The following is a 22,044-nucleotide window of genomic DNA, read 5'->3' as shown; positions in this document are numbered from 1 at the left end:
CTCCTGGAGTCTGATGTATACACAGGTGCTATGCACATCGTTGTCCTGAAGACTCCTGGAGTCTGATGTATACACAGGTGCTATGCACATCGTTGCTGCACACTGTTCAGGGGAATAAGGGAAGGAATAAGGGCACAGACGCACTCCGGTGTTGCAGTCTGTGAATGGTTGAGCTGTAGGGATGGAGCCTGTGGATGCAGGAAGTTGGATGTAGTGACCTTTATGGAGATGGCACATCAGAGGCCATGCACACATGGTATGCCTGGATAGAATTCTGACAATGAGTAGTGAATATAGTTTTCATGAGGAATAAACATTCCACTGTACTAAATGGAGTACCCAGCTTTGACATCTTCTATAGTGTCAATAGAAGACTTCTGGCCAGACTAACATGGTTCCTGTTAATTTTTTGCAGAATAGCAGGTGGATCTTAATTGTATTTGTCTATTAGCCATGTGAAGTTTTTCTCCTCTCTCCTGTGATGGCAGTTAAACTGCTTTGGCTCTCAGCAGGTTGCACTCACGAAACCTGCCCAGGAGCTACCTGATTTTGCAAATGAAGGACACACACACACACACACACACACACACGCACACACACACACGCTCACTCACATGCCAGTTAATTTTAAAATGCCTCGGCTAGATCAAAGCCTGGGCAGTTCCAATCTTCCCCGAAGCTAGCACACATGTCCTTCCTGTAACCCTGGCTTAATTCTTTATTGTATCTTTGTTGCCCTGGCTCCTTGTGGGCGGCTCCCTGGTCTTTGCTGCCCAAGACGCTTCTGAGCAGCCCTTTTGGGGGCCACATTCCTTCTCACCTACATTTCAGATGATTTTCCTTCTGCGGCTCTAAATCTGATTATCTCCCTCCAAATCATGGCAGTTCCTCTCCTTTCTCTCTCCCAGTCTCTAGCTAATCTAAAAGTCCCGCCTCAGTCTACCAAGCCATTGGCCATTGCTTCTTTATTGATTGATCAGAAGCCAACAGGGGACAAGGACCTTCAGCTTCTTGATTTTGGGGACCGGATTAATTCCAAGCGTTGGAACCGATTCCCAACCCTCTCCCCAACTCTCCTCTCATTTTTTACTTTTAGCCAGTCTGTGTTTGCCCTCGGCCCGTGGTTGTGTGGGGTGAGGTTCTCCTGCCTCACAGTTAAGGATATCATCAGGTTCCTAGTGGTCCTTGTTCTGGTGACCACCGTGACCTTAGTCTGTCACAGTTGGCTTAAAAGCTCACTTTCTAGAAGTTCAGTGGAGGTGCAGCCCGTATGGGAGCCTCTGCCCCTGGGGTCCCTCTGCTGGCCACACTGTCTCTCCAAGCTGTAGCTCGCTCCCTCGCTTGCTCACTTGACTGCTTGCTAGCTTCCTTCCTTTTTAAATTCATTTATTCACTTTATATCCTGATTGCTGTCCCTCCACCTCCCCAATCCTCCCTCCCCTTCTCCTCTGAGAGGGTGGAGGCCCCCCAGGTACACAGCCCCCCAACTGGGTACACAGGTTGAGGTGCTTGCAAGATGAAATTATATAAAGTGGTTAGCTAGTGAGGGCCTGCCTTGCCTGGGAATCTCCCCAGCACGGGGGTCATCTGGTGCCAGCTCCTTCTCTCTGTAGGTTCTCCATGGTGGCGCTGTTAGAGCCTCAACATCTCTAAGATTGGCTGTCACCATATGATGCTGCCTGGCCTTCTGGCAGGTCAGCTCTTTACCCTGAGTTCTCCAGCCCTGACTTACACGGGTGGCATTTGTTTTCACTCTCAAGTGACCCTGACCAGGTTGTGTGGTGGAGCCAGAGAAGTATAGACACTTGGTGACATCTCAGTACAGAGCAGGGACACACTGAACAATAGTGTCTGTGAGCACCTTTGCCCACAGCGGCTTCCTGATATCACCCCTCCTTCTCTGTTCCTGAAGACTATCCGCAGGACTGCAGGCTGCAGGGATGCAGCTTCCTGGACTCCTGTTTGCATTGCTGCTTTGACCCCCTCCCCCCAGCAGAGCCCTGCAGAGGCCCAAAGGGAAAACAAGATCTGTCTCTCAGATGTGACCTCCATGGTGGTGCAACTGACCCTGTCCACATTCTGCACAGAGGACTTTTAAACAAAGTCACCCAGCTTCCTTTCTGGAGCAAGGTAGAGAGCACAGCTTGCAGGTTACCCCGGGTCTGAAAGGAGGACGGTGGCTTTTAGAAAACGAGAGACCTTCAGAGATGAAACGTCCATAATGTTACAGCTGTAGATTATGCTGACTCCACAAAAAAAACGGCAGGAGGGCAGAGAAGGTGTGGGATGCAGAATGGGTCCAGGCCTCGATATCCCAGGCTGTCGTGGCCCTTTCTGCTGGCCCTGCCAGCGTCAGAAGCCCCCAGATGAGCTGACTGCAGCCATAGGCTCCAAAAGGGAAGCTCACTGTTGTAGCTGTCATGCAGGAAGCTCTGTGCTGCTGTGCTTGACTAATATCTGCAAAGGGTTCCGAAAACAACTGCGGAAGAGCCCCAGCTCACCTGGTGCTGTGGCACTTGGGAGGACTCGGTAGAGCCCCATGCAGCCTCTGAGGGAGGAGGGCACTGGTTTTCAGATCTGTAAGACCCCCCTCTGGGGCCCCACAGTTGTGATGCTTAGCATGCTGTGTGTGCCCTCCAAGCTCATCCAGCCTCATGTCTACCCAGGACGCTGCTCTCCTTGGTTGTGTGTCCACGCTGACAGATGGGGACATGAAAAGGACACAAGCTGACAGAGTCGTGCTTAGCAGTGTGTGCAGCATGGTGGACGAGGGGTCTGAGCCAGCAGTGGTCTATGAGGATTCAGGCAACAGAGAAACCCCACCATAATGGGGCGGTGCATGTGGGAGATGGGACTTGAAATTATAGAGCTGTCACTCACCAAGGCCACATGTTTATCTCATGTACACTTGAATACATGCACACATTCACTTACCTTTATGCATACTCAGACACATGTGCACCTACGTTCACATGCATATGTGTATACACACACTTGTATACATTCACACACATGCGCGCATACACACTCAGATATGTGTACATATACATGCATACATGCATGTGCGCTCATAGGGACACACAAACTTGTCATACATGCACTCACACATTCACACTCATGTACAATCACATAGATACATGTACATACTCAAATATACCCAGACACAAGTACATATGCACTCGCAGATACACACAGACATAGACACATACACAGACAGACAGACAGACACACACGGCACCCTGGTGAAGTCCAGAACTTTTTTTTTTTTTTTCGAGAAGTCCAGAACTTTGTCATGTGATATAAACCTGAGTGAAGCACGTGGGATCCAAGCTGACACTGTACCATGACACTCTGAAGCAGTGTGCACACTGTGTGGCCTGGCACACTGCTCTGCTGGCAGTCTGCAGCTGGGCTGACCTGACTGTGGCCACCCTCCTGTCCTTGGCAGCCATAGGTGGGTCTGGTGCCCCGGATCTTTGGTGTGGCCTTGATACGTGACCGCCATCCTTATGCAGTTAGTGGGACTGGGAGCCACCTACCCCCATCTCTGCTGAATTCTTACCATGGCCCAGGAAGGTCATGGAACCCAGGATTAGGGACCGGCCAAGTGGCCTCCTAGTGACTGACACTGCTGTTTGGGAAGTCGATGAAGGTGAAGAGTTGTGGGGAAGTTCTCTTCTGCAGAAGGCAGACCAGAAACACCTCTCGTCAACCTGAGGAGTCCCCCCACCCCACACACCCCCTTTCCCTCCCACCCCATCCCCCACACCCCACGCCTGGGAGCCCACAGGGAGCCTGGAGAGACATCGTCCTGTACACTCCTGTGGAGGGTGATGAGCAGGGAGGATCTGCACTTCCAGAGGAAGCCAGTGCAGCTCTGGGACGGGAGGCTAACTGCATCTCAGCCTCGATCTTTTATTACATGGTCTCCCTCTTCCCTCCATGCCCCACTGGCTCTCAAATTCATGACCTCCTTGTCTTTGTTGTTGTTGTTGTTGTTGTGTGTGTGTGTGTGTGTGTTTCTAAACCAATGACTACAACTTGCTCAGTCTTTATAATGTTCCTTATATGTGTGTTTTCAGGACTGGCCGTTTGGCGTTAGCCAACTGGTGTGCTTTTCCTTGGGGAAGACAGTTTCTCTTGCTCACAACATCCCTTAGTCACTTGTAGTTCTTTGTGTATGGCTGAGGTCTCCTGGGCTGCCACCTGTCTGAGTTAGCCTGTCTGTTGTCCTTGTTCAGACCATGTTTTTACAGTCCTGTTGGTGAGGCTTTAGCTGCAGCTTCTGTAATGTTTCTAGGAGACTCAGTCTCACAGCCAACTCCTGGTCCTCCAGCTCTTAAAACCTCTCTGTCCATCTGCCACAATGATCCCTGAGCCTTAGGGGCAGGAACTGTGTTGTAGATGGATCCGTTGAAACTGGGCTCCTCCTTTTATGGTTTCCATCTGTGGCAAAGAGACGTGCCCTTGGTGAGGGACGAGAACTACCTTTGTCTGTGGGCATAAGGATAAATATTTACAATGTAGTTAGGAATTATGCTGGTTTAATAAAGTGGTGGCTGTAGGTTGATCTCCAAAATCTCTGACTTCACCATCCGTAGGTAGTGGGCTAGTGTCCAGGAGCCGGCCGGCCTAAGTCCAGTTAAGGCGAGTTGTTAGATACCACCAAGGTATGGGCGGCATTATCACGCTCTTGGGGTTCTCGTGGTCACGGGCATCCCTGCCTTGGAAGCCTGCGTAGCACCTTCTGGTCCCACGAGAGCTGGTCTTCAATGAAGAGGCTTTCAAGCCAAATAAATAAGTTCACGAGGAATCTGCTGCAGGGAGGTGGCTGCTGAGGGTCACAAACCTAGAGCATCCTCACTAATCAGGACACAGCGATATGACTCGGGGTGGACAGAGCCGTCACTCCTGATCTCAGCCTGACCCTGAGCCTGAATGTCATTCTGTTCTAGCCTTGACTGAGCTGTTAGGTCCTCTTCCCATCCTGTGGGGCCAGGTGCAGACATGGCCTCTCTTTTCCACTGTGCGCATTGCTCCTGTCAGTCAGTCACTAGGCCTCCTGGTAGCAGTCAGTCCTCCCCTCGTGTCCATGTCAGGTAGGGCCTGGTGCGCAGGGGTGTCAGATATCCCCCCAGTCCTTCCCACAGGTGTGAAGATGACCATGTGAAGGATGTTGGAGAAGCTCCTGGGAAACCAGTGGTGAGGGTGGGGCACAGCCAGGCTTGGGTGAATACCCTCCACGTCACACCATATGTACAGCCCCTGCATCACCACAGCCAGCGCGACAACCCCGACTGACAGCCGACTGTCTCCCCTTTCTAGGACTTCCTGCAGACCTTCTCCCCCGACGTCTTCCGGCTTTTCTGCCTGCGTACCAACTATAGGTCAGGTGAGCTGGCGCCCGTGTGCCTGGGGTTGGCAGAATACCAGCCTGGGGTAAGCCTATCCAGGCAGTGTGGTTGCTTCCCTTCCCGGGGGCTGACTGGAGACACGACACTAGAGGAACCTTCATTGGGAAGCGTCCCAGTCTTGGTGCCCAGGCGAGGCTGCTCTTCCCAGAGGCCACAGTCATGTCGTCCCATCTACGTACATGTCACTGAAACAAATGTTGCTCAGGAAGTTCTAGGGCAGTATTGGGTGGAATCTGCTTGGGGGCAGGGCCCGTGTGTCCAGGCAGCCCTTGCGCCACAGCACTGGTTGCCGCTGGGTTCTCAGGTACTGTGCTTCAGGGTACACTAGGCATTTCCTCAGGGGCCATCTCTTCCTTTGCAGCCATTGAGTACAGTGACAGTACCCTGGTGGAAGCCAAGCACCTGCTGCTGGGGCTGGCCTCTTTTGTGGAGGATGCACGAGCCTACGTAAAGGGGCAGCTGACCTGTGGCCCTGTTGAGGAGGATGTGCTGTGGGAGAGGTAAGCAGTCACATGGACTCACCGTCGCTCGGAGGACAGGTGGCCGGGATACAGAGGTCAACAGGAGCCTCCGAGTGAGGCGGGTCTGTGCAGCCCCCAGGAGCTGGCATCTAGTCAGCCCCACTCCCCTCTGGTCCTGAGTCCTGCACAGGCTGCGTTCACCTAGAGCTGGGTACATTTCCTTCTTGTTCCAGGAGGGGCGTCCCTTCAGTAGTTGACTATTACAAAATCACCCAAGTGGATACTATGTATCCAATAAGTGGGCAGGTTCCCTTCACTCAATTTTTATTTGGCTAGGGTGGTAACTGGGATTTTGATACAAAACTGTAATGGGACCCTAGGGAGGGTCCCGGAGTTGAAATATTTTTACTTCTTAGGAAAGGATATTTGTGTATCCAGGGCTGGTGCCAGGCCAGGCTGGGGCGCCAGAGAGTCCTTTGCCTGTCTTATCATCACAGGTGACTCCCATATCCCACTCCAGGCTGGCTGGCACCAAGAAAGCCGTGAAAGCTGCCCTAGCCAATGACTTTGACACACCGAGGGCAGTGAACACCATCCTGGACCTTGTGCACCATGGAAACCGACAGCTCAGGGCAGTCTCCAAGGTAACTTGAAGGGTGCTGCGGATGTCAGGGCGGGGCTTGTCCTAAGGACCGTGCACTGACCCCATCAATCATCGAGACTCCTCCCAAAGCTCCCTCGTGTGGGACTTCACAAGCTCAGCCTGCGGCATGTTTAGATCCCTCCATTCGGTAGTAAACACATGAACGCAGGCAGCAGGTGGATCAGCTTGTGTGCAGATGGCTGTGTCGCATGGCTGCCACCATGAGTGTTGAGCAAACTTCCTGATGGCTTGGCAGTGTGTGGAGGGGTTGGTGTTTGTTGAACAGGAAGTTAGGTTGGATAAGTGGCTCAGTGGTGAAGTGTTTGCCTAGCACAAGCAGGGCCCTGGGTTCAATCTCCAGGATCCATTGCATTCCCTCTCCAAAAGGAAAACAGCTCCCCAAACAGTGAGAAGTTGGCTGTTGAGACCTGGGCTCAGCCGGGTCTGCCTGGTCTCCTGATGAAGCAGCTCCAGGGGGACCCAGCTTTGGGTCTCAGTGAGCACCACCAGAAGCCGTCCTCCCTGTCTGCTCTACCCTGCTCTGCTCTGCTCCGAGTGCTCCCAGGTTGGAGGCACCACCTCCTCTCCCCAGGACTTATACTCCTGCACCTCAGTGTCAGGAATTCACCAACCCTGGGTTCAGCCTGGGCCCTCTGGTCCCAAGGTTTTCCAGGGTGCTGCCACGGGAGCCCCCTATAATGGCAGCACATAGGTGGCCATGCAGATTGTAGGAGACCTTTCTTTCCTGTGGTGACACAGGCTCTAGTGCTGGGCCCTTTGTTGGCCGGTGCACCATTGTGGTGAATGGCTCTGGTGGATGGGTCCATGAGGTTTGGGATGCCTGAGTAGATTCCCAGTCAGGACCACAGATGGGCAGTGTCTCCTGACCAGGGCTCCATTTCCACACAAGGCACCGACAGACCATGGTACCTTTCTTCTGAGTCCCCTGCATGGTCACCGAGGGGTTGAACATTCAGTCCCAGCTTGTTCTGGCTGACATTATATGCCCTGAAAGCAACGAGTAGGCCACCCCAACTATACTCGGGGAAGCTGGCTGTGGGTGGTTCTAGAGTTCTTGAATGGCATCCGCCAGCTGCAGCCTCCCCTTGACTCTCAGGCATCTCCTGTGAGTCCTACACTACTTGGCCACTTCTGGGGAGAAGGCGGGCACAAGCTGATTACAGAACAGGGACAGATTGGCACCTGCCACTGCAGGGTGAGGCTTGGCTCGCGTGGGTCTATGTCAGTGACTGAGGCCCAGCAGGCTTTCTGAGCCCCACAGCTCCCATCATCACCGTCCTATCCCCGTGCCCCATGCACTGTCCCCGTGGGTATGCCTAACCCGCAGGACCCAGGTGTGCAAGTACAGTCCCGCTATGAGAGGCGAGTGAGCTGGGGCACATCACCAGAACGCCTGCACTCTAGTGTAGGGTTTGCCAGGGAGCCTGGCTGTGGGGGAGCCCACAGAAACCGAAGCAGAAGCGCTCTGACCTCACCTCAATGCTCTTGCAGGAAGCTGGTGGCCCAAGGAGTCCCACCGTGTTTGGGGCCATCATTTCCTACATTGAACAGTTTTTCGAGACTGTTGGCATTTCTCTGGCTCATCAACAGGTACATCCATCGTTTTCAAATGCTTTCCCCTGAAACTGCCTACGTGTTGCACATTGTCCTCGGGAAAGTGTTCCCTGAAGGACACCTAGTCCCTGACTTACTGGAGGAGCACAGTACTTGTTAGCTGACCTCCAGCACTGACCGGCTCGCAGCAGCGTTGGAGGCAGCACTCTGCTCCATAGTACAGAAAAGTGCCTGTGAGGACATCCCCTGCCCCCCCCGCCATGCTTATGTGGGAGGCCCTGTCCTGTCTGGCGGTGTGGCACTGGCTCTATGCTCCTGGCAGGGATGCTAGGGCCAGACTCTGGCTGTGCTTAGGACACTTGAGTCCCCTGTCCCTTCCTGTGGTGTTCAGTTGTACCGAATAGAAGGGGCAAGCCTGCCAGGTCCTCCCACAGCCCTCCCCTCCCCCAGAGGGCGATGCCTCCGCTGCCTGCCCCACAGCAGAGCAGATATGTTTCCTGGTCTGTTCAGTTCCAGTTCAGTCAAGTCCCTGGCCTATGGCATCCACGGGGCTGGCCATGGCCCCTAGCTATGTCCCAGTCCTCTGGATGTCACTAGAGTTTCTTGGTTAGTGTCCATGCAGGCCTCTCAGTGCACGGAGGTGAGGTGTGTGCACTTAGAGCGCGTGACTGTATCTACATTAGCTACTGCACCTATCTGTGGGTACTGATAGGGTACGGTGGCCAGGGTCACTATCCACTCAGCCCCAGCCCCAGCCCCAGCAGATTGACCCAGGAGCTGCACAGGGCAGCTCTCCTCTCTGGGTGGCCCCTCCTCTGTGCACAAACTCCCATTCTGCTGGCATGCTCTGGCGCTGTGTCCCCTTTAGGGTCCCTTCGCTTCTCACTTCACTCTGCCATACCTGACAGCTATAGGTTGACCCAGGAGGACATGGCAACGGCTCAGCCATTGTCTTGCCTGTAGCCAGGCTGTGCCTCTTTCGTGGTCAGCTAGAGCATCAGTCCACAGCAGTGACAGCCCTGCCAAGGCTTCTTCTGTATTCCGTAGCCTCTCCCAGGGTCTCCTGCTGGCTTCCAGAAAAAGGTGCTTTCTGCATTAACAGGGGACTGCCAGTTTGTCCCCTTAGCCAGTGTTTGTACAGCTAGCCAGACTGCTCGATAGCCCACTTCATGTGATCTTAGTATGTGCGTGCATGCACGTGCGTGCGTGCACACACACACACACACACACACACGCACACAGTGCAGGCCACTTGACATTGACACTGGCTTGTCTTCATTTTTGCTTAAGGCTCAGGCTGCTAGATTATCTAGCAGGAGATGACAGGATTCTGTTGACACTTGTCACACTGTCTAACTGCTGCTGAGGGGTAGGTGGGACAGGGTCAAAGTGGGTATTACCAGCTTAATGTGGGCCAGTCAAGGCATGAAGTCTTGCTGAGCTGATCTCCCCCACATATTCTCCAGAAAGGGCTAGCATCAGGAAAACTGATAAAGACTTCGGGTCTCAGTCCAGAATCTAGTCGAGCATGGTCTCCCAGGCTGTACTGGAGTCCTCCTTGCTGGGCTGGGCAGACTCATTCATCAGTGTGTGGCTCAGTGTGTTTCAGGAGACGGCAGCACAGTAACGCTGCGCTGTGTGGTAGACGAACTTGTGCGCTTCAGGCTGAAGGTCCGCCAGTATGCACTGGACACATCCGGGGCTGCTGGGGAGGCTCGGAAACAGCAGCTCCGGGAGCGGCAGCCCTTGCTGGAGGCATGTGATGCACTCCGACAGGACCTCGTCACCTACGGCATCAATGTTAAGGTGAGCGATACTGCAAATCCAGGAAGAGCAGTGTCACAGGAGACAGTGAAGGGACAGAGTGGCTGGTCATCAGTTTCTGAGAGACCCACTCGAGGCAGATGTGGAGGCCGGGAGAGGGAGGTGTGTAAGCTGGAAGAACTGCAGGGAGGAGCTGGCCTGTCAGTGTTATCCCCCCTCTCCTCGGGACCCCGCTGCCTCCTCTGCCTTTGCTTTGTGACCCCGTGACCTCGAATGGGGATGTGATGTTTACCCAGAGCCTCTCCTTCAGGACAGAGGCAGTGCAGCCTCCACATGGGAGCTGCTGGATCCAAGGACAAGACACCAGAAGCCTGGGGACAGAGGATGAGGCGGCTGCATCCCACATGCCACCACACCATGGCATCTGCTCTTTTGCGATGAAAACTTTATATTAAAGTTGCCAATTGTGGCTGTTTAGCCAACAGTAAAGTGAGCCTGTGCTGCCCACTGGTGTGTATTTGGAACGACCTGGAGAGTTAACTGTGTGTATCACTGATGGCCACATTTGCAACATTCCCTTCAGTAAGTTCATGTCTGTTCAGAAGACATTCCTGGACATGGTTAGCAGGCCCTGTGCCCAAGGATTAGACAAGGGGAGCCAGAGAGCAGACCCCACTAACTAGGCATGCAGCTGGCAGGCCACTCTCAAGAGGGAGGCTCAGCAGGCAGAGCGAGGGCCACAGTGCACAGCAGTGAACAGACGGGTAGCAGACCTGTGGCATCTGGGCACTCCCTGCCACGCTCAAATGCCAATGGCACCCAGGTTTCCTGCCCTCCCCATAGGTCTCTAACATATCTGCTCTGCATGGCTCTGTCTGTTCTGAACTACTTCACTAAGTTAGCACTCGGTCACTGAACAGAAAACTATAGGGCCCATGGCATCCTGTGAGCCTCAGTTAAAAACCAAACCCTGCACTCTCCAGCCATGTGAAGACTGGAGCTCTGTGTGAGGGTGACTGTCTAGTAACAGAAGGGTGGGGCCCTGTGAGGGGTGACTGTCTAGTAACAGAAGGGTGGGGCCCTGTGAGGGGTGACTGTCTAGTAACGAAAAGGCATGAGAAGCAGAGAATGTCCTGTCTCAGGGACCAGTTGGGCTGGTGGGAGGAATTTTATTCTCATATTCTTCTCAGCTATTTCTGAGAAGCCAAGAAAACCATGGATGACCAGATTAGTGTCATGGTTAACATCTCAACTCTACATTAGTGAGAACAGACGGATAGGTCCTAAATCCTCTGTTCCAAGTGCTGCTGAGCCCAAGGCTAGGCAAATGGAGGATTCAGTCTGTGGTACTCCAGTCTGCTCCGGCTCAGGTCGTGAAGAGCCTGCTGAAGGCAGTTCCCACCTCTGCGATCATGTCGGTAGTAGTTGTAGAGCGCCCGTATTTCTGGAAGGCCTGATGGTTACACTCCCTTGTGAGTGTGCAGGCGCCCCAGGCAGCCACCAGGAGCGGGCTGGAGCTGTAAGATAAGAGCACAATCAGAGGCTTTCTCGCTGTAGGTCACAGTAAGGGCTCTGGCTATCATTTTTCACCCCATTTCTACCTTCAGCTCCCAGGTAGCAACCTAAAGCCAGCAGGGCTTCTGGGAGGCCCGGCCACTTTTCTGCAGCTGCGCACTGGCACGCCCAGAACACCCTCACTGGGCCTGGGTAAGGTGCCGTGGCAGAGTAGGCCTAAGAAGCACTAGCAGGCCCTGGGTCCCATTCCTGCAGATGGGTCGGAACCCAGCAGAGGGTTTCTCCAGGTGTGTGGTACCTGCTGGTGGTGTGGGATTTAATGGTGCTCACTGGTTTTCTCAGCAGGTGGCAGACGCCTGAGGTCTGTATGCAGACCTGCTACTCCATTGCACTGCATTTTGGGCCACAGGACAAACTAGAACCACCTCTGCACCACTGCCCTGCATATCTGAGTAAAGGTCAAGGCCACCTGAGATACCCCGTCTGCACCGGTGTATCATGTGAGGCCCCAGGAGCTGCACATCCCATACCTGACATGTGTGGCCAGCATGGTCTATAGGACAGGTCAGAGGTGTGGGGCTGCCTGTGAGCTTAGCATCCTGCTGTCCCAGAGACTCGCAGCTGTGAGGATGAGTGACCAGGAGTGCCTCCAGCCTGCATGCTCTCTACCCTCAGTTGATAGAAGCCCCCGCTGAACTCCCCACAATGGTGTCAATCAACCATGGCTGCTTAGATTAGCACCAATGCCAGGGCCGCAGCCTCTGCTGGTAGATTTAGGTTTGGCGGGTGTGTGTAGAAGCTCCTATGGGCAGGGAACCTTGGCTTCAGACATCTCCCATGGACCACTGGTAGTTCACCAGTGATATTAGAGAGATCCAACAGTATCAAAGCAGGACAGACAAAGGTGCACCATACCCATTTGTTTTCTCTGGTCCGGCACGGAGGGCCCAGTGCACCATGACACCCAGGGAGCCTGACAGGAGATCGCCTTGCCCGCCACACCTGCGACTGCTGCCTTCTTGGTTACACACAAGCACTGCAAAGAACACACACCATGAGTTGCCCCTCCCTGCTTGTTCCAAGGAGGAACTACACCTCAGCCTACGGAGCTTGAGCCCCTGAGACAAGCAGCCCAAATGCCATCCCACAACACAACATCTCACAACACGTCACCTCACAACACGCCTCCAAAGTTCCCACAGCAGCACCCCTCAGCACCCTGCACGGATGCCCCAACAACCACTCTTTGCCTGTGCACATGAAAATGTTTCCTTGGGAAATGTCTTGAGAACCTGGTGCTGCATCTGCATGTGCTGGGATCAGGAGAGCGTCACCGCTATAGTCTGGGTGCCCTGAGAACACTGTGTACATTTCCTGTCCCGGCTCTGGATGGATCTTCATGGTTTCTTCACATGTGTGACCACTGTACCTTGGGGTTTTGGTTTTTTTAAAGATTTATTTTATTTATATGAGCACAGTGTTGCTGTCTTCAGACACACCAGTAGAGGGCATTGAATCTCATTATAGATGGTTGTGAGCCACCATGAAGTTACTGGGAATTGAACTTGGGACCACTGAAGTGCCCTTAATGCTCTTAATCGCTGATCCCATCCCTTGGGGTTCTAAGAACTCTAATTTCAGGTCTCTGTCAACAACTGCATCTCGCTAACAGCTATTATACTGAATAGCATGATGTCAGGGCTGGCAGTCTCTGAGAGTGAGTGCAGGGCAGCAGACTCACTAGGAACACGCACACTCTTCCCCGTGCCCACTCTGGCTGAGCACCCCTGTAAGCTCCTGGGGAAGGCAGCTGGCATTCCCAGTTCATGTCAGCTCTGAGGTTTCCTTTATTTCCCAGTTAAGACAAAACACAGCAAAAGACCCAATGACTGTCATTATGTGTGGTGTTATTATGTGGGTGCCTGGGTGAGAGAGAGGTGACAGGCTGGGGTAGTGGCCTAGGACTATGCAGAGTCTCTGGCTCAAACCTGCTTCCAAAAATATGGGTTTTTGTTTGCTTGCTTGTTTTTTGTTTTTGTTTGTTTGTTTGTTTTTAGGAGACAGGATCCCTCTATGCAGTTCTGGTTGTCCTAGAACTCACTATGTAGACCAGGCTGGGCTGACACAGGGATCTGCTTGCCTCTGCTTCCTGAGGGCTATGATTAAGGGTGTGTGTGTGTGTGTGTGTGTGCGCACACATGTGAAAGCATGACAACACCTGCTAACCTAAAACATGTCCTGTGGTCACCACAGCCCAGTGTAAACCTTTAGGAGTGAACACAGAAGGACTTTAAAGTTGTGGCTGGCAAGTCCATGTATATCATCACCATGTGTGAACGAAGGAGAAGTTTCCATACTCACGCCACCATGGCCTGAGTGACATGCAAAGTCCTCACTCACCCTGCTGGCCATTGGAGATCAGGTCCTGTTCTCCTTTCTGGACCACTGTGATGTTCCCCAGGGCCTGGCTGAGCTTCAATGTGGATCCCCTGAGATCTTTGGTGTCCATAGGACTACTGAGCTATAACACAAGACAACAATCACAGAAAATCAAGTCCCCAGGGACACACAGGGCTCTCTGGTGACAAGGTGAGGCCCATCCTGTCCATCAAGAGTCTCGGATGCCCATAGGCACAGGAATCAGGCGGTGGTTAAGGGCTAAGGGGGTAGAGAGTGGCCAGGGCATCACTGGCACCAAGCCCTCCAAGGGATCAATACCAGCACTTACTCTAGAGCGGTTCTCTCATCCTGGCTAGACCACACAACGCAGTCTGGATAAGGATGGTGTGCGTGCCCCTGCCCCCCAACACACACAGAGACACAGACACACACACACTCACACACAGACAGACAGACACACACACATGCACACACACACACACACACAGACACACACACTCACACACAGACACACATGCACAGAGAGACACAGACACACACACACACAGACACAGACACATTCACACACACACAGACACACACAGACACAGAGACAAAGACACACACACACGCACACACAGACACACACACGCACACACAGAGACACACGCACAGACACAGACACTGAGACACACACAGAAACACACTCAGACACACACTCTCACACACGCACGCACACACAGACACAGAGACACACACACAGACACACACGGACACAGACACACAGACACACACACACACGCACACACACACCCCAGGCTTATGAGACGCCTGCTGTCAGGATTCATGGCTTCATAGTGTTTCACAGTGGTTTCTGTCCCTACACGCCATGGAGCAGAGGCTACAGGCTCACAGACTCACACTGCAGCACACGGTGAGTGCCGTGGCCAGTGAGCACAGCAGGCAGTCCCTGGCCCAAGCCTGCCACACCACATTAATCCCATAGAATGCACACAGGGACTACAGCAGGCACAGGAAGCATGCATGGCCGATGGAAGGCAGACATCTACGAGTCAGTCTCCCTGCAGACATAGGCCATGGCCTGAGCTGGGCACAGCTCTGAGCCCATTTCACCCCAGGTCAGGGCAAGAGGCTTCTGTCCCTTCTCCCCCGAGGCCCATGGACTCACCACAGCTTCCCAGAGTCTGCTGAACTCCACGTGGTTGGGGGTGAGAATGGCCTTGTGGTAACCGTGGATGAGGGCTGGCTGCTGAGCAACGAGCCACAGGCCGTCCTGTGCAGAACAAGGATGCACCTTCACTGGCGGGCCTCACAGACCCGTGAGACTGTGGGAGATGAGAGGCCACACTCACCGCATCAATGACCACAGGGATGTCCCTGGCCTTGGTTGATTCCAAAATGCCCTGCAGACAAGAGACAAGCTGAACAGTGTGGAGGGCAAGAAGGCCTTGTGCAGACAGAAGCACTGGAGAAGCCGGGAAAGTTAAACACAGCCTACTACCTCTGATGGACCGAGGTGCTCAGCTATTCCTCGCGGAGTGCTGGGAATGATGGAGTTTACAACCTGGCGACCCTTCGCAGCCCGCTGCAGGCTCTGCCCACGTCTCCCGGGGTTTATGCTTTACTTACCCCAGACCCTTCCCCTAGATGCTGAGCACTGCTTCTAGGCCATAGACACATCGTTATGACATCACTTGTGCGTTACAACAGCCTAAGTGACTCTTGTGTTACCTTAGGGCCTGGACAATGCTGACTCGGTGTAAGCATGTCTTAAATTGCTGTGCACCAGGACTGACTTATCTGAATTCTGTTTTCCTGAATTGTGCTGTGTTTAAATATGTTTAAAGCCTGGCTCAGGCTCTAAGAAGTCTTGGCCCAGCACCAGCTACAAGCACCGGGCTGATCTGAGTTCCACTCTTACCACACTGCTCATCTCCCTGCCTTCTGTAAAGCCTGCAGGAGCCTCCCACACCACAACCGCATCCCCGCACAAGGAGGCAAAAGAGCAGACAGTGCTTCCGGGTCACAGGTCACGGACAAGCAAGCTAACAGTGTAGGTGATTCTAAACCGTCTGTGGGGCACTGGGCTATGCACAGACAGGCTGGTCTCCAGTCGAGCTGAGATGTTAAACCCGGGGCCCCTTTTCGTTTTGGGGGCTGCCCCTTGTCCACCCCCCGATGAGTGGGTCAGAGGCTTAGATGCTCACTCAGGGTCGAGTGGAAAGCGTCTGGCAGCCCTCCCACGTCTGCCTGCCCAGAGCATAGGTGGAACTCTGGCCAGACGGACGTGGGCTATCCTCCCCTGCCCTTCCCCTAGGACCCTTTCTAGTTCCCATAGACCCAGCATGTGACTCCTAGGCCTGCCCATGAAGACCACCCACCACTGCCAAATACCCTGCTCATGTTACACTTCAGGACTTGAAGGCTGAAGTTTTAGGACTCTCTTATTCGTTTTCCTTACCATTTCATTTACATGCTTTTAAACAGCAAGTAATTGCAACAATAGTAGAGCATTTCCCAATAGAACTATACCTTGATCCTATACTGAAAGCTTCAGAGGTTTCCCGTTTTAAAGTACTGATACACATGTAATCATAATAGCTGAGAATTATTGATCAACCAGTGTGCTACGAGCAGACCACATGGCAATCAGATGAGCTAGTGAAGCGGTCAGGTTGACGGTGCCTGCTGCCCAACAGAACTGACTCCTGCAAGTTGACCTCTGACCTTCATCCACACACTGTGACATGCACATCCACACACACAGCACATGCACATAACACATTTTTAAAATTGAAAGAAACATGAGGAGACTAGAACTGTAACTGGAGACTGACACACTCAGGCTCCACACCCTTGTTTCCCAAGGGTCCTGGTCAGAGAGACTGCTGCCAGGAGGAAACACTGTGACCAAACACAACTTGGGAAGGAAAGGGTTCATTTGGCTTACACTACATCACAGTTCACCACAAAAGGAAGTCAGGGAAGGAACTCACACAGGGCAGGACCCGGAGGCAGGAGCTGATGCAGAGGCCGTGGAGGGTGCTGCTTACTGGCTTGGGTCTCATGGCTTGCTCAGCCTGCTTCCTACAGACCCCAGGACCACTCACAATGGCTCCGGCCCTCCCCCATCAATCACTAACTAGGAAGATGCCCCACGGCTTGCCAACCCCCACCTTAGGAAGATGCCCCACGGCTTGCCGACCCCCACCTTAGGAAGATGCCCCACGGCTTGCCGACCCCCGTCTTATGGAGCCATTTGCTCATTTCAAGCTCCCTCCTTTCTGATGACTCTAGCTTGTGGTGTCATGTTGACACAAAACTGTCAGCACACCGAGAAACGTGCCTGGGTAAGAAGCATATGTTATGTCTGGCACTGTCCCAAGTTCAAAAGTCCCCTAAGCAAGGTCCCGGCCCATGAGCCTCACAGAAGCCCATTTCCTTCCTTAACAAAGATCTGCCTGCTTGCTGTGACTCTGCCTTTACTGTTAACCCACAGGGTGATGCAGTTCAGATCTCAGGTCCATTTCTCCTTTCATGGTCTTTGGCAGCGTGACACCAGGGTCTCTTCTAGATTCCCCCACACAGCAGAGTCGCAGCCCAGCTAACACAGACACTGGAAAGGCTTGCCACAGCGAGCCACGCTTCCCTTGGAAGGATGAGCCACGGCTCCCAGGAGCAGAGCTCTGTGAAGGTGTGTGTGTGAACATAAAACATCAAAGACATAGCCTCACAGTAAGTACACAGCTCTGAGATCACTATTAAAAGCTGTTTAGAAGTGAGAGATACAGGCCTACCCCAGGCAAGTGCCTCTAGGACCCACAGAGCACGCTGCAGAGGAAATAGGGCGTGATGAGAGCACCCAGATAACTTAGGTCTACACCAGCCTGTGAACGAGCTTACTGGGAACGCAGCAGTCCTGGGCAGCTGTATTAAAGGGTGCAGCAGGAGGAGGCTGAGAACTACTGATCTACAGGGTCAGCTCCCACAGCCCCAGCCTCTTCCGCAAATCAAGAGACTGATCCTGGGCCGGGCGTGGTAGTGCACGCCTTTAATCCCAGCACGTGGGAGGCGGAGGAGGCCTGGTCTACCCAGTGAGTTCCAGGACAGCCAGGGCTACAGAGCAAACCCTCCACCAGGGTGCTGACTGACGTGGGAAGAAGGAGATGCCTGACACACTGCAATATGAACTACAGATGCGACAACATGCCGCCAGTCACAACAGCACAGAATTCGTTCCTCTCATGAAACTGACAGATGCAGAGACCACCGGAGCGCTGGCAAGCAGGTTCACACTAGAAGAGACACAGACCAGCTGCAAGTCTGCCCAAACCTCATGTTTAATGACCTCCATGAAACCAGGCAGGAAATGGCATGCAACCTGTGCTCTCTGCGGCTGTGCATGAGAAACTTCCAGAGCGATCGGCACTTCCCTGTTACCACTCCTGGTGGCCTCCCCTCCCTCTGCCCCTCTGCTCAACTCCATCTGCTTCCAAAGACCAACAGCAGCATGCACTGGGCCTCAAGACCAAAGAAATGCTTGCGCCCCAGTGTTGTGTCTGAGGGAGAGCGCTTAGCAGGACTCCACTTACCCTGACATTGTTGAGAAGAAGGTCGTCCCTACCTAGGCCAGGTCCCACGACAAGGGCATGCAGCCTGGGGAGCCATTTCTCCACCTCCTCAACAGCATTGGAACTGTCACTAACAAAAGAAAAGGGCAGAATGGTTTTCTCCAGGCTTTCCTTTGTTTATTTGAAACCACATTGTGTGTATACTGGGGACTGAAGCCGGGACCCTGAACGCGTAGGGAAGTGCTGTACATCTAAGCTCTAAACCCTTTTATTGTGAAAATAATGTAGGTGTATAGTGAATGTGTACACTAGTACAGAAGTTCCCATGGACCCCTTTCCCTGGCCACCGCTCATGCGAACATCCCACACACTCACATTCCGGAATACCACAAGACGTTAGGGCTGGCTCAGCACCAGTGACTCCCGTGCAGACTTCTGGGTGAGCGGCTGACCCCGGCCTGCCCTTTCTCCACCCTTTCCCCTGCCCCAGGATGCGTCTGACCTTTGCATCTCCTTCATGGATGAACTTACTTCGGCTTTAGCTTTTTAAGCCTGCATTACTTCATTAAATATTTTTCCCTGCATGTATGTCTGTACACTACACATGTCCCTAGTACCCACAGAGGTCAGAAGAGGGCATCAGAGCCCTTGAGCTAAGTTAGAGATGGCTGTGAGCTGCCATGTGGATGCTTGGAATAGACCCTGGCTCCTCTGCAAGAGCAGAGTGTGCTCACTGCTGAGCCACTTTATCTTTACTGTGGTTAAAGTGGGACAAAAAAAGAACACGACCCTGGGCTCCCTTAGGCGTGTGTGTCTCAGTGCTTGGTGGCGCTGCCCAGGGAGACGTGGGCCCTGTCATCAATGAGGAGCCCCTGGGACACACACTGCTCAGCACAGAGCCACCCACTGACCCCTACAGAGCCCAAGTAAGGCTGAGCAAATGCCTCAGGCGACCTTGCCCACACAGGTCCCAAATGACGCTGAGATGGAGTCCCCCCACACAGCACAGCGTCCGCTGCCTCTCAAGCCCTCGGTCTCTCCTCCGGCCTTCTCACTGTCTTATGCTGATGCCAAACAGTGACTCACTATGGCTTTCTTCTTGTTTGTGGTGCTGGGGATCAAACCTCCACTTCGTGAGCTACATCCTAAACCTTTTAGAAGTTTCTTTGGACATAGGGTTGTTAGTTGTCCAAGCTGGCCTCCTTGCAAGCCTCTGGCCTGAGCCCTAAGTAGTGTGGGTGACAGGTGTGTGCACAAAGCCCAGCAGACACAGGAGTGTGACAGTGCTGCCGCAGGGAAAGACACCCGTTCTGCACACTCACAGGACTGGGTGGACGATCAGCTCTGGGCTGTAGGACTTGATCACTGGCGCGGCCTCCCTGGCACAGAACACGTGGGTCAAATCTGCACCCTGAGAAGTGAGAGGTGGGCTCAGAGAAGGCTGTGTTCAACAGGACCACACACACACACACACACACACACACACACACACACACACATGAGTTGAACTGTTCATATATAACTAAAGCAAATGTTTCATGATAGAAATTCAGTAACCTTGTAGTGCTCGTGTATGAAGGCGTGTTATGTACATGTATGGCATATATACACATTTAGGGGTGTATACCCAGAGGCATCAGGTATGCTGCTTCCTCATTCTCCGCTGTATTCCCGAGACAGGGAATCTCACTGAGCCTGGAGCTGGGCTGGTGGCCAGTAAACGCCAGGGCCCTCCTGTCTCAGCACACTCAGGTTGCCACATTTCTGGCAGGTAGTAGGATGTGAACTCAGACCCACATGCCTGTGTTTCATGTGTTCTTACATGCAAAGCCAATTCCCCAAGCCCCTAAACAACCCAACTTTTAACCAGAGAAACCCAGTGAAAGACTCCGAGGTAAACCTACCACTTTCAAGGCTGAGATTCCTGCAAAATATGGTGCTCCTGTATACCTAAAATGGAGACACTGGGGTCAGAACCGTGGCGAAGCAAGCACATTTGCCAGTAATATGTTACCAATACAAGCAGATAAGAACTATATGTCAGCAGGGCGTGGTGGCGCACGCCTTTAATCCCAGCACTCGGGAGGCAGAGGCAGGCGGATTTCTGAGTTCGAGGCCAGCCTGGTCTACAGAGTGAGTTCCAGGACAGCCAGGGCTATACAGAGAAACTCTGTCTCGAAAAAAACCCAAAAAAAAAGAACTATATGTCAACACATATGAGTTATCAACAAGTGAGAGAAACTCTAGCCCAAAACACAAACTCAGCACGGAGGAGGTAACTCAGTAAACGTCCACACACAAGCAGAATGAGAGGCATCACATGCTGTCTGTGATCTCAACCCTGGCTTGTGTAACTGTGGTGGCCATACCAAGGACAGAGAAGAGCTAGCTGACTACGGGCTTCTGTCAGGGAGAAGGTGGGGATGACTACCGTCAGGGCAGTCAGCAGATACCAGGTCCTCAGAGAGGGACACGCTGCCTTCCCTGAGTGACACAAGCAGAAGCCATGAAGGGCCACTGGCCACACTAGCCACTGCACCCTGCTGTGTGGTTCCCAGCATCCTGCCTATGCTCTGATGGCGTGTGGCAATCTCTAAGCACAGCAGACATCCTGGGCGTGGTGTTTAAATACAGAGTCACCCTCGAGTCTGTTCTTCACATGGGACCTGCTCTTCCACAGCAGTGTCACCAAAGTATTCCCAAGTCACCAGAGAAGGGACCACACAGGCCCCACCCACGCTCTCACTTCTGCACAGGGACATGCTTCATGACAAGACACTGCAGGGCAGAGAAAGGCTGCTCAGGCCACAGGAGCTCACAGTCCTCCAGCACACGGAAGCCGCTGGGTGGGAAGGCAGCTGAGGTGGTAACAGATGCCAACAGATGAGGGGAGTGCTAAAGCAGACTGATAGACCATGCCAAAAACCACACACGGAGATCTATGCTGGCGAAAGGGAGGGCTTCTAGAGCAGATGATTTGGATGAGTATGAAGTAAGCGGACAGGACTTAAAGTGGAAACAAACTGGGGCACAGAAGGCGTGAGCTCCAGATTACCACAGCTGCTGCCCACGAGGCCCACAGCTGGCCAGCCACTGCCACAGTGCATCAGGAACCTGAGGAGAGGCTCGCCTGCGGCCGATGAAGCACAGGGAAAGCAGGAGAACAAACATAACCCACAACATACACAACTAACTTTATCACTAACAGTCCAGCTGGAAATTCTGAAACCAATTATAACAAAACGCAGAGCCTGTGGTGGAACCACACAGTGGCTCTGTCACCAAAGCTCTCAACAGCTGCTTCCCAGCCTGTGAGGCACAGGGAAAAGGAAGCATGGCTGATGGTAACAGTGAGCAGCCAGGTCAGCCAGGGAGCACCAGTGATCCCAGCATCTGGGAGGATGAGACAGGGGGAGTCCAGCATCTGGGAGGATGAGACAGGGGAGTCCAGCATCTGGGAGGATGAGACAGGGGAGTCCAGGTTTGAGGCCAGCCTGGTGGGAAACTATCTCAGGAAAATAATGTAACTATGTATTTACAGAGGTATGATGTAAGTGTAGGCAGAAAGCAAGCAGGCTCTCAAACAGGAACCAGAGAAGACCTGGGACCAGAGGCAGAAGGACTCACAGACAAGGACAGGTGACAGATCCTTACATTGTGAGAGAGAGAGAGAGAGAGAGAGAGAGAGAGAGAGAGAGAGA

The 22,044-nt window shown here is 53.2% G+C and overlaps 2 protein-coding genes across 7 annotated transcripts in view; one reads left to right on the top strand and one right to left on the bottom strand.

Moving 5' to 3' along the window:
* The window catches only part of Cars2 (cysteinyl-tRNA synthetase 2, mitochondrial), a 39,257-nt gene extending 28,424 nt beyond the window's left edge, over positions 1 to 10,833 (top strand). For 2 of the 4 annotated variants that reach the window (XM_021219532.2, XM_021219531.1), the window contains exons 10-15: positions 5,326 to 5,392; positions 5,776 to 5,914; positions 6,396 to 6,519; positions 8,031 to 8,129; positions 9,693 to 9,899; positions 10,168 to 10,339. In XM_021219532.2, the coding sequence (XP_021075191.1) occupies positions 5,326 to 5,392; positions 5,776 to 5,914; positions 6,396 to 6,519; positions 8,031 to 8,129; positions 9,693 to 9,899; positions 10,168 to 10,245 (714 nt within the window). In that variant the 3' untranslated portion in view covers positions 10,246 to 10,339. Of the gene's footprint in view, positions 1 to 1,923; positions 2,251 to 5,325; positions 5,393 to 5,775; positions 5,915 to 6,395; positions 6,520 to 8,030; positions 8,130 to 9,692; positions 9,900 to 10,167 lie in introns of those variants that run through there. The other 2 variants (XM_029532317.1, XM_029532318.1) reach the window with 2 other exon arrangements.
* Positions 10,834 to 10,978: 145 nt separating this feature from the next.
* Positions 10,979 to 22,044, bottom strand: part of Naxd (NAD(P)HX dehydratase) — a 15,971-nt gene continuing 4,905 nt past the window's right edge. Inside the window, exons 3-10 of one of the 3 annotated variants that reach the window (XM_021219293.2) lie at positions 20,248 to 20,293; positions 19,666 to 19,754; positions 18,365 to 18,473; positions 15,125 to 15,175; positions 14,941 to 15,045; positions 13,773 to 13,893; positions 12,288 to 12,408; positions 10,979 to 11,374 (exon numbers count right to left, since the gene is read on the bottom strand). In XM_021219293.2, coding sequence (XP_021074952.1) covers positions 11,224 to 11,374; positions 12,288 to 12,408; positions 13,773 to 13,893; positions 14,941 to 15,045; positions 15,125 to 15,175; positions 18,365 to 18,473; positions 19,666 to 19,754; positions 20,248 to 20,293 — 793 coding nt within the window. In that variant the 3' untranslated portion in view covers positions 10,979 to 11,223. The remainder of the gene's footprint in view (positions 11,375 to 12,287; positions 12,409 to 13,772; positions 13,894 to 14,940; positions 15,046 to 15,124; positions 15,176 to 18,364; positions 18,474 to 19,665; positions 19,755 to 20,247; positions 20,294 to 22,044) is intronic. The other 2 variants (XM_021219294.2, XM_021219295.2) reach the window with 2 other exon arrangements.

The sequence above is a fragment of the Mus pahari genome, chromosome 19 (genome assembly GCF_900095145.1).
Source record: "Mus pahari chromosome 19, PAHARI_EIJ_v1.1, whole genome shotgun sequence".
NCBI classification, from domain to species: domain Eukaryota; kingdom Metazoa; phylum Chordata; class Mammalia; order Rodentia; family Muridae; genus Mus; species Mus pahari.
Note: the sequence above shows the minus strand (reverse complement) of the source record. Positions and strands in the feature narration are given on the sequence as shown.